The following is a 13,703-nucleotide window of genomic DNA, read 5'->3' as shown; positions in this document are numbered from 1 at the left end:
TGAGAGCTGTGCTTTGAACATAAGAAGTGCCGTGTAATGCTACATACTCTGAAGAATCAGGTCCTAGGCCTCTCAAAATGTGGCACCCAAAAGTAGTGGATACTTTTGACCTTAATCTCTCTTTGACTTAAGTTTCCCATTTGTAAAATAGGGATATTAATATCCCACCCACCTCACAAGGGTGTTGCAAAAGTAAATGAATTAATATTTGTGGTGCACTCAGGCTATAGTAATGAGCGCCATAGAAAAGCCCCTGAGGAAATCAATAGTTCTGTCTTCAGAGCAGTGGAAATAGTGTGCAGTAAATAAGCCACACATTGAACAATGAAGGTAGAAGAAAAGACTGAACAGCTACTCATTAAGTGAGTGAGCACTATCCATTCTGTGTACTGACTGCGGCAGGAGTCCCATGGAAAAATATTATATGATCATGTAATTAAAGACTGTATCATAATAGACAAATAGGCACAAAGGGGCCTCATTAAGATTGCACAGGGTTTCTGATTTTTAAGATTGCAGCAGACTTCCACCTCCTTGGCTCCCAGTTCCAGTCTCCTTGCTCAGCCAGAACCATTCCCCGTCCTCAGCCCCAATTCCCTTCCCGCCCTCCCCGAAACTCGTCCTAGTTTCCCCCCAAGACTCCTTATCTAATCTTCTCCTTCCACCCTGGTTTGGGTCTTGTCCTCTGGATTTGCATCAGTCAGCTTTCTCCTCCATTCTTCTTGGAGGATTGGGGTGAGGTGTCACTGAAACACTGGGTAGAGCAGGAAGGTTGACTTGGCATGGCTCATAGCAGCCTAGAGTAGCAATTGCAGGGAAAGTCCTGCACAGCCCTGTGCTGGAGCATGCTCTGTGCAGATGGAACCTTCAGAGACACTAGCTGTGATCTCTAGAAGTTTCTAGTGAACATGTGCAAAGTGCATTTTTCCTCAGAGGCTTACAACTGGGCCAAATCTGAGCTTTTTCCAGGGAAGTCAAAAAGCCCCCCTGCCAAATGTCAAGTCCCTGCTCCAAAGCATGGAGGTGCTAGTCCTTCGCAAAGAAAACTGTTGCCAGAATTTTGTAACATAGGCAAAACAATGTATTTTTCCCTAACCTCGTTCTCAGGAGTTACTGATCTATTTTGGCTAAAATCCCCCTCACCCCACCCCCTGCAGGAAAAAAAAAAGAAAAAAGAAAAAAATTCAGCCTGAGGCAGACACCTGGTATGAAAATTTCATCCCATATAGTTCAAGTATGGCAAATTCATAAGTAACTGAAAACACAGGGGCTTATAATGGAAAGTGTTGGCAACTTTAATAATAGATGATGCCAGCAGCACTGCCTATAATAATCTGTTTTTGTTAGTCCACATATGGGTCCCTGTGACAGTTGCAGTACTTTGATCTTATGCTATACCACAACCTCAAGTCATCTCAGGATGATATGGAAAAGGACGTTATGGAGAAAACTGTATATTATGAGTTCTGATCAGATAGAGAGACAGAGATTAATACTAAGCTAATTATGTCCCTTAGCACCTCTATCCCGGAGGATTCTTCTGCCTAACTATAAATTATATGCAATAAGCTTGTAACTAAGCTTTTGGTTGCTAGGCAATGGAAACGGCATTTCTACTTTATTATTTGTGTAAAGTTATAGAAGAAGAAAAGACTATACATAATTCTACTGACAGGAAACCATTGCTCTGCTCCCGGATAGTATGATGATGTTTTGCAGATGGCTTAGTTCTGGGTGACTATTCCCACGATAGTTACAGTAGAGAGAATAAATTGATTTTAAAGAGTGTCTTATATGATTAGACAGAAATGTGATGTGAGTCCATCTTTGTTTCTCTGCTGATGTAAAAATTATGACCTTTAGATTCTAGATTAATGGATGATATGGCTTTCAGCCAGAACTCAATGGCATTCCCATTGCTTGCACATGACTCATTAATGGTTTATGCTGCAGTTTCACATGCTAAAAAAAGAACTGTGTGAAATAGCTATATTGAACCTCAGACTTGTTTAAAATGAGCCTTGGTTTCAGGATTTGATGGGTTCATAATTCTGAGTCCAAGCTCAGAAAAGTTCAATAAACATTGGCTTGTAGTAGTTTGCAGAATTGGGAAGTTTATTATTATTATTTGTATTACTGTAGCATATAGCACAACAGGTCCCTGTAATGGGGTGTATTGGCCTGTTAGGCTCAGAGGGAGCCTGAAGTTCATGTTCCTGGAACACTGGAGTGAGCAAAGCTACAGGAAATGGCCAAAACCAGAAGAGACGAAGCAGTCCTGGGGAGTTTATAGTTGGAAGAAGAAAACCCAGGACACAGTTTCTTTAAGGGTGTGGGATCAAGAATTCTGTAGTATAGGGTGAGGCAGGGCTGCGTGTCCCCTATCTCTCAGCCACTTGGGAGGAACTCTCAGAAGGAGAGCAGTGTAATATGCTGTCTTCTCCCTCTGAACAGGGGAGAAATTGGCAGGAGGAGGAAGCCAGAGCTAGAAGGTTGAGCTCCTGCTAGGAAAGGCTGAGAGTAACGTTTTGGCAAGGATGCAGACTGAAACATGGGAAGAGCTCTGCGTGTGGTAGAAAAGCCAGACAGGTGTATGAACTTTTGGGTGGTGGTGCAGGGATTTATTTTGGGGAGTGTTGAAGATTGTTTTTGGACTGTTTCTGTTATTAAGCAAGCTCCAGGTGAGACATGGTGTTAGTCACAAAAAGGACTGGGTAAAGTTCACAAAGGGCATGGAAGAGGGGAAAGAGACACAATGCTGGGAAGCCACATCTGCCCAAGAGGAGGTGCTTGGGAGGTGGCTGGGACCAGGGGCCAGTCCCCAGCTTTGATTGGGGGACCTATTGCGTTACTTTCTGTACACATGCACTGTGAGAGAGAGTCCCTGCTTCAAAGAGCTTACAATTCAAATAGACCAGGCAGAGAAAGGTGAAAGAAAGGCTCCTTTCGCAGATGGGGATCTGAAGTGCTTCGTCCATGATTACTCAGGAAGTCTGTGGCAGAGCTGGGAGTTAGTTCTGTAGCTCATGTGTCCCAATACAGTGTTTTAACCAATCCTTTCTCTCAAGCTGGTGAACCTCTCTCCACTGAGCCAGGCTGTATCCAAAATATCTGCCCCTCCCTTGCAAAACTCCCAGGGCACTGTCTGAAGACACATGTGCTAAAGCAACCCAATATTTATTGGGGGAGTAGGGCTGCTGGGGTTCACCTTGGAGGTTCACTTTTTTTGAAAACTAATTTTCAATTGAAATGTTAAGAGTTGGTTCCCTGCCAGCCATTTTGGAGCAAACTATAGAACTAAATCCATGTAGCTCTTTGCCAGGTTGCATACAGCTCTACTAAAACACCCAAATATTTATTTTGTACATATTGAGAACAAAATATCGTTAACAAAGTCTAAGGAATTCTGGGCTCAAATCTTCAAAACTGCATGTGCAAATCACTTGCATGCCAGTTACTTGGACTGTGTAGGTAACTAAATGTACAAATGACCAGTCTGAAGTCTAAGGCCATGTCTACACTATCCCCTATATTGGCAAAACTTATGCTGCTCAGGGGTGTGAAGAAATAAGTTTCGCCCGCAGAAGTGGTAATGTGCACAGTGTTATGTCAGCGGGAGAGCTACCGCTGCTTGTTGAGGTGGTTTTGTTATGTCGATGGGAGAGAGCTTTCTTCTGTTGGCACAAAGCAGCTACATGAGTGATCTTATAGTGGCACAGCTGTGCTGCTGTGGGTTCACTAGTGTAGACATGGCCATCGCTGGTAATATCTTTAAGCAATTACTATGACTGCATGGCCAGTTGCAGAAACTGTGCTGCAAATGATGTACATGTAATTTTGTATGTGTATGATGGACACTATCACCAACACACTGGGGGTGAAACTGGCGTCCTCCAGACCTAGAAGTCTGAGCTGCTGCAGCTTGAGCTAAATAGCCATGTCTTCTTAGCTGTGATTAGGCTCCTATTCTCTGTGGATGAACAAAGAGGCGGGCCTGTTAACACTCACCCACCAGTAGGTTACATATGTTCACTTTAAATCTTGATTAATAAAGATCACTAGCCTGTTAAAGAAGTATATTTAGTGGAGACAGAAGAATCTCATTCAATATTACAGCCCACTTGACAGAAAAATCAAAATTTTACCTTTAATTGGCACACTGGGATACAAGAAATTGAAACCCCATTAAAAATTGGCAGTGTCCATTTAATTGCCTAGAAGTTCAGTTATGGTGAATGTATTTTTCATCGCTTGAACACCTTTGGCTACAATCACAGGAATCATTTTCATTTTCCTCTTGGCTGAAGTAAATTGTCCACTCAGCAGAATGGGACTTAATGAGACCGAAAAGCACTGGGCACAATGAATGGAGAAGAAAACAGAAACCATAGGACCCAAAATGGAAAGACTAGTGGAGATGAGCAGCAGTTGGGCCTATGTCTAACAGGAGTGTATGAAGGGAAGGCTCAGAGAAGCCTGATATTAAATCATAGAAAATATTTTTAGTCTTCCTCAGAATGGAGCCAATTATTGTCATGAAGCCAGGAAAATCATGTGCATTTTACTTAGGAAGTGGTAATATTCTTCCTTAGCCACCCTCTTCTTGGCTAAATCTGTTTTAGGATAGCAACCTCATGTAACTCCCAGAAATGAAAAGAACACTGTCAGGTTACAAATCGTGGGCTGAATTCTGCTCTCCTCTCTTAGTATGTAACCCTATAGCTTTCAGTTGCATGGCAGTGGTGTAACTGAGAGCAGAATTTATCTCCATTAAAACACCCATTTCCATCCCTGTGTAATATTTTAGATTATAAAAACTGAAGGAGCTGGGGGTGGTAAAACCCAGAATGTTTCACTTTTCTGCTGTTTATTGATGCTTACATTTCATTCTGTCTGGACTAGAGCTGGTCAAAAAACAGGAAAGGGACCTCATGAAAATTTCCAAGTTATTTCTGTTTTGCTGCAAATGTTCCATCCATATTTTATGCAAAGTTTTATTTTTTTTTTCATTTACTGCAACCTGTCTTTTCTATTAATTCAAAATTTTGATAAGAATATCATGGAAAAAGTCACAAAAATCAGAAAATGTTGATGATGCTGATAATTTATACAGAACACTTCTTATGTTAAGTTGCTATTCTCCCCTCCTTCCCTCAGGAAGACCCCAAGAAGAGACCCTCACCCAGGATTATGAGGAGATGTATCCTTTAGATTCTATATTACAATGTTAAAGAAACCAAATATTTCATGCAATTTTGCTGTTAAATGTTTTTATTACACAGCATTGAACAGATCCAATGAATTTGCCTCAAGTCCTGGTGTTTGTCCAGAGGAGGAAATGGATTCATTAAACTCTTCATGCACACTTGATACTGACTGTCCAGGACTTAAAAAATGCTGTAACTCATCCAAAGGAACAGTCTGTGTGGATCCTGTACCAGAAGGTATGTTATTGACAAATTCTAAAGTCCCTCCAAAAGAAGTCAGCCTTACTTTTTCTGCTGAAGATGAGGACAAACAAAGCAATTGTTATTGTGTATCTTCATAACATAATACATTAATCTGATTTCCATCAATTCAAGGATGCTTGGTTTCAATATTGAATCTGTGAGCCCCTGAAAACTGGCTTTGAAGATTTGGTGGAACCTTCTTGCTCTAATTCTTCTCCTTGACTAGTTCTGTTGTCTGGATTACATGAGAAATACCTTGATATATGATAGCTGTGCATAGTACATTCACAGATACTAAGTCAAAGCCCATTGCATTCAATGGGAGCCTTTCTATTGACTCCAATTTGTTCTGGATCAGACTGCAAATGCTTTTATATTTTAATTTGTTCAATTTCAGAGAGAAACCTGAAAAAATATTGGTATAATGTGTCAGTCCTTGTGAAAATGGATTTTAATGAATTGAGCGGAGTGGATCCAAGACTTTTGAATCATTCACGCCTTTTGCACTCCATGGTACGTATAGATACAAAGAACCAAAATCTCTTATGTTCTTATTTCTCTCATTGCATCAACAGTGATATTCAATACCAACACAGCCAAGCTACATTGGGCTGGAAGGGTTCTTGGTGCTAGGCAGGACCTTATTATCCAGCCACTTCTCCATATCATAGCAGGATAAATTTAATTTTTCCTAATGCATTCTCAATAGGTGAATGCCAGTTTTCCGCTTGCATATCTCAAGTAACAGCAATTTCACAGTTTCCTTTGACATTTCTTAAGACACTGAAAGGGAATTTAAAGTTCTTATGCTATAAGATCTAATTTTCCTTCTACTCCAGTGACAGCTGCTCTGCCTCTAAGCCCCACTTAAAAGCAGAGATGGACTTGAGAGAGACAATTTAGACTTGGATTTAAAGAACTCTAAAGTTGGGTATTTTCAGATCTGGGGTTTTGGCTTGACTCATTCTGGAAACAAGGGCCAGTTGTGAAACTGGGATCATTCTAGAAACAAGGGCCAGCTGTGAAACTGGGCTCTAGATATCAGTCAGATTCTGAATCCCCCAAATGTTGACAGTTTAACTCCAGGAGTAAACAGCAGTTGCTGTTAGAGGGAAAGATCCAATGAGCTTCTGAACAAGCTCAGTGGCTTTGTTAGGATGGTGCATGTGAAGTCTTGTCTTCACTAGGAGCTGTGAGGGACTGGAGCATGCCCAGGACATATGGAATCTTCCGAGGTGTTAGCTGCTAAGCTCCAACAAGTCTCTACTGAGCATGTACAAACAGATTTTTAAGAGGCTTATAACTTGTTCAAATTTGGGTGGATTTTCACAGGAGAAAGAAACGGCATCCCTGATGAAATTTAGCAATGGATTGATATTTGCAAGTCACTGCTCCAAAGCAAAGGGGCAGTACTACTTCTCAAAGAAAGGTTGTTAACATTTTCTTAACATTGCAAGACAATGTTTTCCCCTTTAGCCTTGGAAACAGCAGGAACCATTCTGGCAGAAATATTTAAAAAGAATCATCCTGAGTCAGATACCCAGTGTAGAAAATTTCAGCCCAAATGTTGAATTTTGGCAGAGTCATAAGACTCTGTTTTCAGTTGCTTGTAAGGGAAGTGTTGGGTCCTTTTAATAATAGGCGGCGCTACCAGCCCTGCCTGTAATAAGTATTTTGTTATGGAGGCTCTGTTATTAAGTACTACACTCAAAAAGGACCTGTCTTAACAACCAGACCTTCCTTTTCTTGTGTGTTCCTGGCAAAGCTTTTAGGTCTGACAAAGAGTTCAACTCTTTCATTAGTCTAGCAGTTATCACACTGCATCCTTTTCTATGCAATAAGAGAAATAGAAATGTTCATTTTACACAAATTCAAACTAAAATACTGCTTGTTTTTCCTGTTTTTGAATTCTGAATTAATGCTTGTTCTGTTCTGTTCAGTTTTTTTAGTATAATAATCGCTGGATAGGTTATACCTCATTGGCGTATAGTTGTATTGCTAAACAAATCAGATATAAAAGTTTATTCACCTCTTTTACAGATGACTGGTGCATTATGGCCCTTAAATTCCTCAGTGTACCATATCCAGACTACTCAGGCAGAAACATATGCTGGGACATTGGCATCACAGGTTCTGATTGGATTACATCAGCCAGCTCCACTAATGAAAGTTTCTTCTTTGTTGAAAGGCATTGTGAAGCGTGTGTATGAAGTTATCAACATAGATGTTCAAGGTTTTTATTTTTTATGGTTCTGTCTCTCGGGGAAACTTTTTCAGTCATTCAGAATTTAGCCCTATGGTTCTCCATTGACCATGGGAAATCTAAAGTGAAACTCTGTAAATCTGGGTGTCTAAGATACCCACTCTGTGGCCAATGAAGTTTCTAATTAGTAGTTATTTGGAAATCTGCATTTCGGTGGGGATTCTCTTGGTCAGTCAAGAAGAAATATACTTTCATAATGTAGCATATCTTTAGACTTAAAAGAAAGCATGCCTGAATTTGTGGCACAGTAGTAGGCATTTTAAATAGGTAATTGTCTTAATGAAAACTTTCGTGGGGCACTTTGAAACCAAGAATGCTTTGTATTTTGGAAACTTGTTGCAAGTGTTACTGCAGATAACTTGGATGATCAAATAAGAATATGATTTGTCTAGATATTTGGAGTGCACACATCCCTGTGGTATATGAGCCTCTACATTTAGGCCATTTTCTTAGAGTCACCTAAATCTATTTATCTACCAAAATATTGCTATTTAAGTATTTGAAGATTTGAATCTCCAAAAATGCAAGATGAAACACTACTTGGCATAAAAACGCAACTTGAAAAATAATGCTTTAAAGACTCAATCCAGCTCCCTCTGAAGTCAATGGAAAGACTCCCGTTGACTTCACTGGGTTTTGGCTCATGCCCTAGAATAGTAAGAAAGTCAAAATAATTTTGGATATCATATCTTAAAAATAAATTATGGGAGAGTTATAATTGGATCAAAGCTGGCTCAAGGGAAGAGGTAACACTGCAGTCCCAAGTGGCATTCCCACACTCCTCTCTGTGGCCAAAATCCAAGGGCTGGGAGAGGTAACAATAAAATACATATTTTTCTTTCAAGGCAACGAGCTGGAAGGGGTGAGAGTGACAGAGACTTCATGAAGAGGGTGGTTGTGGGATGAATTCTCTTGGTGGGGAGACAGAATAGAGGAGCAGCACTGAGGAAACTAGCATTCTTGTATGACTTTTCTACATTTCCTTGAAAAATGTGTAAAACTGACACTGGGTTGGTCCCAGTCCATGAACTGCTTCCAAAGTCAAACTGCTTTCTGTAATGTACATATGCAATTGCTTCATTGTGGCATTAGCTTTGAGAATAGCAAATCATTCTTTCTGCAGTAAGTGCTTTGAAATTGCTTGCTGGCCACATTTTGATGTGTTGGTGCAAATCCAGAGTAACTCTGATGGATTTATATTGCTGTAATTGTCTACATAGTCTGGCCTTACCTGTGCTATAGACTTCAGGTAAATTCCTATGCTGCTTTCAAGATACTTGTAAGTTCTGTCCTAAAAACTGTGTTCCTCTCCTTAGACGTCAATGAATGTTCCCACGCTGAACTCAATGCTTGTTCCAGATCAGAGCTTTGCATAAATTTAGAAGGTTATTATAACTGCACCTGTGAACATGAACCTGTGGACAGGGATTCTGGGCAGCCACAGAAAGAATTTAAAGGTAGGAAGCATGGGCCTGATTTTCAGAAGTCTGAGGAATGTTCTCTAATCTACTTTAAATGTCTGTGTGCCAGCAAAGGAGTTCTGGAGCACAGTGTGCTCTCTGAGCTTTATGATGGAGTTGGGAGTGGAAGATGGCATAGGATCTGCCTGTTAACTGTTTCCCTGCTGATCATTTTAGCAAAACCATCCATGTATTTTATCCCACAATACCAAACCATTTCCCATACCTAGCCAATTGCCAAAAAGCCCCCAAATCCATCTGCCAAAGCTTCAGCTTCAACCTGTGATAACTTCTTTGATTCAGTCATGCATTATCAATTCATATCTGCGGGGTCCTCGGGAAATGCAAGTATGTGTAAGTACATTCTGCATACTTAAAGTCCATTTGCAGTTTCAGCTGCATACAGTATTTGTTACCGTCTTCAACTGTTGTGTAATGTTAACCTTAAGCTGTTAAACTGTTGCTGTGTACCACGTCAGACATAGCTGCAAATCAGTGATAGGTGAAATTATTCCTTATGGCACAATTCAGAAAAGAATTTAAACATGCTTAGATCCCACTGACTTCAGTGGGACTACTCATGTGCTTAAAGATAAACACGTTGGTTAGTGTCTGTAGGATTAGGGCCTTGGCAAATTTTCTGGTTTGTGTTTCCACTTATATTACTTACATTGCACTAATTTAGTCTTATGAGCTGTTGAAAATGTGGATGATGTTTAATTTGGATTTGTTTTGCTAGGAAAGTCTAACTGCTTAACAATGCCCTTTCTTCCTTAATATGATACACTCTACTCCAAGTTCACCACATGATCCAGTTAGTACAAGCAATAGTTCTATCGCTATAAGTAAATCAACAGCTAATAAATCTACTGATTCAGAATGCTATAAGAAACCTCGGATGTTAATTAATATTTCTTGATTGTAAGTTCACCACCAATTCAATCTCCTCTGTCCTGAAGGCTGTTTGAGTTACAAGGTCTACAGTGCTAGCTGAGGGATAGTACTAAGAATGACCCCCAATAGATTAGCTTTTCTATTACCCAGTTTAATTCCTTCACTTGAGCAGTATTACAATCCCATTAACAATCTCCCCCTCTTTTTCTTTACAGAGAGGAAAGTTTTAAAAAGTGACCTTTTGTCTAGTTCATTGAGACTATCAGTTATTATGACTTTGACCCTCATATTTGTCCTCCACTTGACATTTAACATAAAGTGACAGAAATTAAATCAGTCATTTTAGAGCAATATGTGTTATGTCTTTGGCCTCTAGGATTTGTAAAAATATCTGTCTGATGGGCCACTGGCTTGAATGATTGGGAACAAGTCCTTTCCATTGAAACAGGCACCCACATTGTTTGGTTTGAAAAAAACTTTGATTCTCTTTTCCTTAGGAAGTTCAATCAGTATAAAAAGAACTGAAATAGTAACTGACTGATGCCACAGTCTTCCATTCTGTGTTGAGTGTCTGCATGAAAACTAGGATCCAAGCTCTGCTCTGATTTACACTGCCCTGATGGGTAGCATTTGGCTGAAGAAGTGTATTGGGAGAGCAAAGTATAAAATAAATAAAGAGTACATGCATATATATAGAGAGATGAGGTGGGTGAGGTGATATCTTTTACTGGACCAACTTCTGTTGGTGAGAGAAACAAACTTTTGGGCTTACACAGAGCTCTTCTTCAGGTCCTTTGTTAGCTCAAAGTCGGTCCAGTGAAGGATATTACCTCACCCACTTTTTCTTTGTAATATCCTGAGACCAACATGGCTACAATAACACTGTATGTGCATACAGTATATGTGATAATTATTCCAAAGGTATTGAATTCAATTATTGATTCTTAATTCTGCAACCCTTATTCAAGTTGAGTGGTATTCTACTCTGAGTAGTACTATTGAGATTGCATTTATATCTGTCATTCAAGCCACTGTCCTATTGGACAAGTATCTGTATTTATATAGATCAGTCACAAATCCTGGAGACAAAAAAAGGAAAACAAATTGTAAATGTATAGTTAATGGCTCCAGTGGGGCTACTTGGGAGTAGGATATTACTCAATCTAAAAATGGGAGAATCTGGTCTTTTATTTTGCAATGAGCAATTTCACTCTATTGATCCAAACAGTATATGTATATAATGGATTTGGACTACATCATCTCTTAGAAAAAAAGTTCCTTTCACTTTTGATGATGCTCTCCTGTGCTATCATAGACCTCTCTTCAATTGGAAACCACCGAATCGTCAGCGTTACCAGCAGCAGTTTTGAAGTATCTTGGAATGTAAATTCTACTCTGAACCACACGTTCCAAGTACAAGTGTACAAGGGCAAAGAGTTGCTCAGAAGTATGGAAACTACAGAAATGAAAATGGATGTGTCTGGGCTGGAAGCAGGTATAAAATACACAGTGAAGATCAGCTATGAAGCTTGTGGAAAGAACATTATCTCCTATCAAAATGTCAAAACTGGTAAATATCACCTTAGAAATGTTGCATTTCTCACTACATCTCTATGCTGTGATGATTCCCCATGATGCCTTCAAGACCCCACCTTCAGCTTTCTTCCATTCACATATGCTCTCTTCCTCTTACCCCAATGCCAGTGTAATTCAGATAACAAGCCAGCAGAGGTTGTGCGGAGCTATGTGGCTCTTTTGTTACACAGCTGGTAAAGGGAAGCACTTGTTTCCTGACTCAGGTAATTAGAGACATAAATCTAACCTAGAATGTGGTGTTGCTAGTTTGGTTGTGCAGTCAGCTGCCATTGCTGCGCTGCCCCATTTTTTCAGTCAAGATAAATTGTGGGGGAGGTCCTGCTTTTGTCTGATTTAGAGCTGAGTTGAGAGAGGAACAAGGAAGTGAAGTGATTTACTTAGGTATAAATCAGAGGCTTCTCTGAGAATATTATAACTGACACACCTGCTTGAGTGAAGGCCAGATTTTGGTGAGTTAGTTTGCAACAGATCAGGATTGAAGTACATTGGCAAGAGCAGTATAAAGAAGCTTGCAGAGGCTCTGCTGTATTACAGCTAGTTCCATCCACTCAGCCAGTGCTGCTACCCTCTTGCTTTCATGTGCACCAAACACCTTCCTAAATTTTAGCAAGATACAATTTCTTTGTTTGAATGAGGTCAGTATTTACAGTTAGATGAGTTAATGAGCCTCACAGTCCAAGGCATAAGCTGGTCCCTAGCTGGGGTGAAGAAGAAATTTCTCCCTATGGTAGAACACTGCTTAATTAGCTGCATCATCCTGTGGATGTTATACCTGGCTCGGAAGTATCCAACATTAGCCAATTTTTTACATAGGATATAAGGTGCACTATAGGTCTACTGAAGTTTTGCTGTTCCTTTGGTCTAAAATTATTTCCTGAGATCCCACATGATCTCTTAAATCCATCAGCAAAAATCAGAGCTGGCCAGAGGTCAACAATTCTGTTTCATGATGACTTCCAAAGTTTCAGAATTTGTTTTCATTTCATATTGGACTGAGGATGAAACCTTTGGAATGTTTTCACAAATTGTGTTGAAAAGGTCAGGTTTTTTATTCTTTTCATTCTGGTTATACATGGTTAGCCCTAGACCTCACAAACCTTCCCAGCAAAAAGCTTTGTCAAATGTCTCTGAAAAACATTTGGGTTTCAACAAAAGAGAAAATTTAATCAGAAATGTTCCAACCTGTTCTAAGTAAAATATTTGGTTACAGCCATTGTAAGGATGTTGCTAGTCACTTTTCTGTAGGATTCTTCCCTTAATCAGCTAAGGAATGACAACAGATTGACTATGTAGGGAGCTACCTCCCTTATCTTTTTTGGAGGAGAAAATAGAGGTTATAGTGACTAGGGAAATACAGGTACATCAGTCAGATGTGAAGGTAAAACCATCAAAAAAAAAGAAAAAGATCTCAGCTGGAGACTGAAAGTATCTATTTTATCTATGTTATAGGGTAAAGCAGTTTCTACAGGCTCTCAAGCTGCTGATTTCAGATAATACACTGTACATGAAAGCCATTATTGTTTGTTAGGCAGTGGAAACTATATGTACTTTGTTTTATCTTCATTTTAGGAATGCTGTTAATACCATGCAGCATAATTTCCAGTGACAAGTTGTGATGACCTGATAGGAACCCCGACCGGGATTTAAAAACACATTGGAGAATTTCTAAGTGCTTGTCTCAATCTTTAGAAGATCAGTAACAGAAACTGGCTCTAGTGTCTTGGTTTAGCATTAACACATAAGAAATATAGTGGTCCATTTACTTCATAGTAGTACTAGGTTATTGAACAGAGAATCTCACCTTCAGCACTAAGTATTTCTCCAATTATATTTTATTTTCTAAACCCCAATGCCCATTCCACATAATTACTTTCTACATAGATTTTCCCTGATTTTGGGGATAGATGGGTCTAAAACAAATACTTGGATACAAATTCTAGATCAAATTTCGTATATAATGGGTGATTAAAAACAGATCTGAAAACTCCTAAATGTTAGGGGTTAAAATCTAAACTTTCCCAAACTTCAGAATGTTCAGAT

The 13,703-nt window shown here is 39.6% G+C and overlaps 1 protein-coding gene across 1 annotated transcript in view; it reads left to right on the top strand.

The window, feature by feature from the left end:
* Positions 1-13,703, top strand: part of UMODL1 (uromodulin like 1) — a 70,676-nt gene that overhangs the window by 15,916 nt on the left and 41,057 nt on the right. The window contains exons 5-9 of the mRNA XM_030548408.1: positions 5,283-5,444; positions 5,848-5,963; positions 7,491-7,683; positions 9,030-9,170; positions 11,383-11,637. Of these exons, the coding sequence (XP_030404268.1) occupies positions 5,283-5,444; positions 5,848-5,963; positions 7,491-7,683; positions 9,030-9,170; positions 11,383-11,637 (867 nt within the window). The remainder of the gene's footprint in view (positions 1-5,282; positions 5,445-5,847; positions 5,964-7,490; positions 7,684-9,029; positions 9,171-11,382; positions 11,638-13,703) is intronic.

This window comes from Gopherus evgoodei, chromosome 1 (assembly GCF_007399415.2).
Source record: "Gopherus evgoodei ecotype Sinaloan lineage chromosome 1, rGopEvg1_v1.p, whole genome shotgun sequence".
NCBI classification, from domain to species: domain Eukaryota; kingdom Metazoa; phylum Chordata; order Testudines; family Testudinidae; genus Gopherus; species Gopherus evgoodei.
Note: the sequence above shows the minus strand (reverse complement) of the source record. Positions and strands in the feature narration are given on the sequence as shown.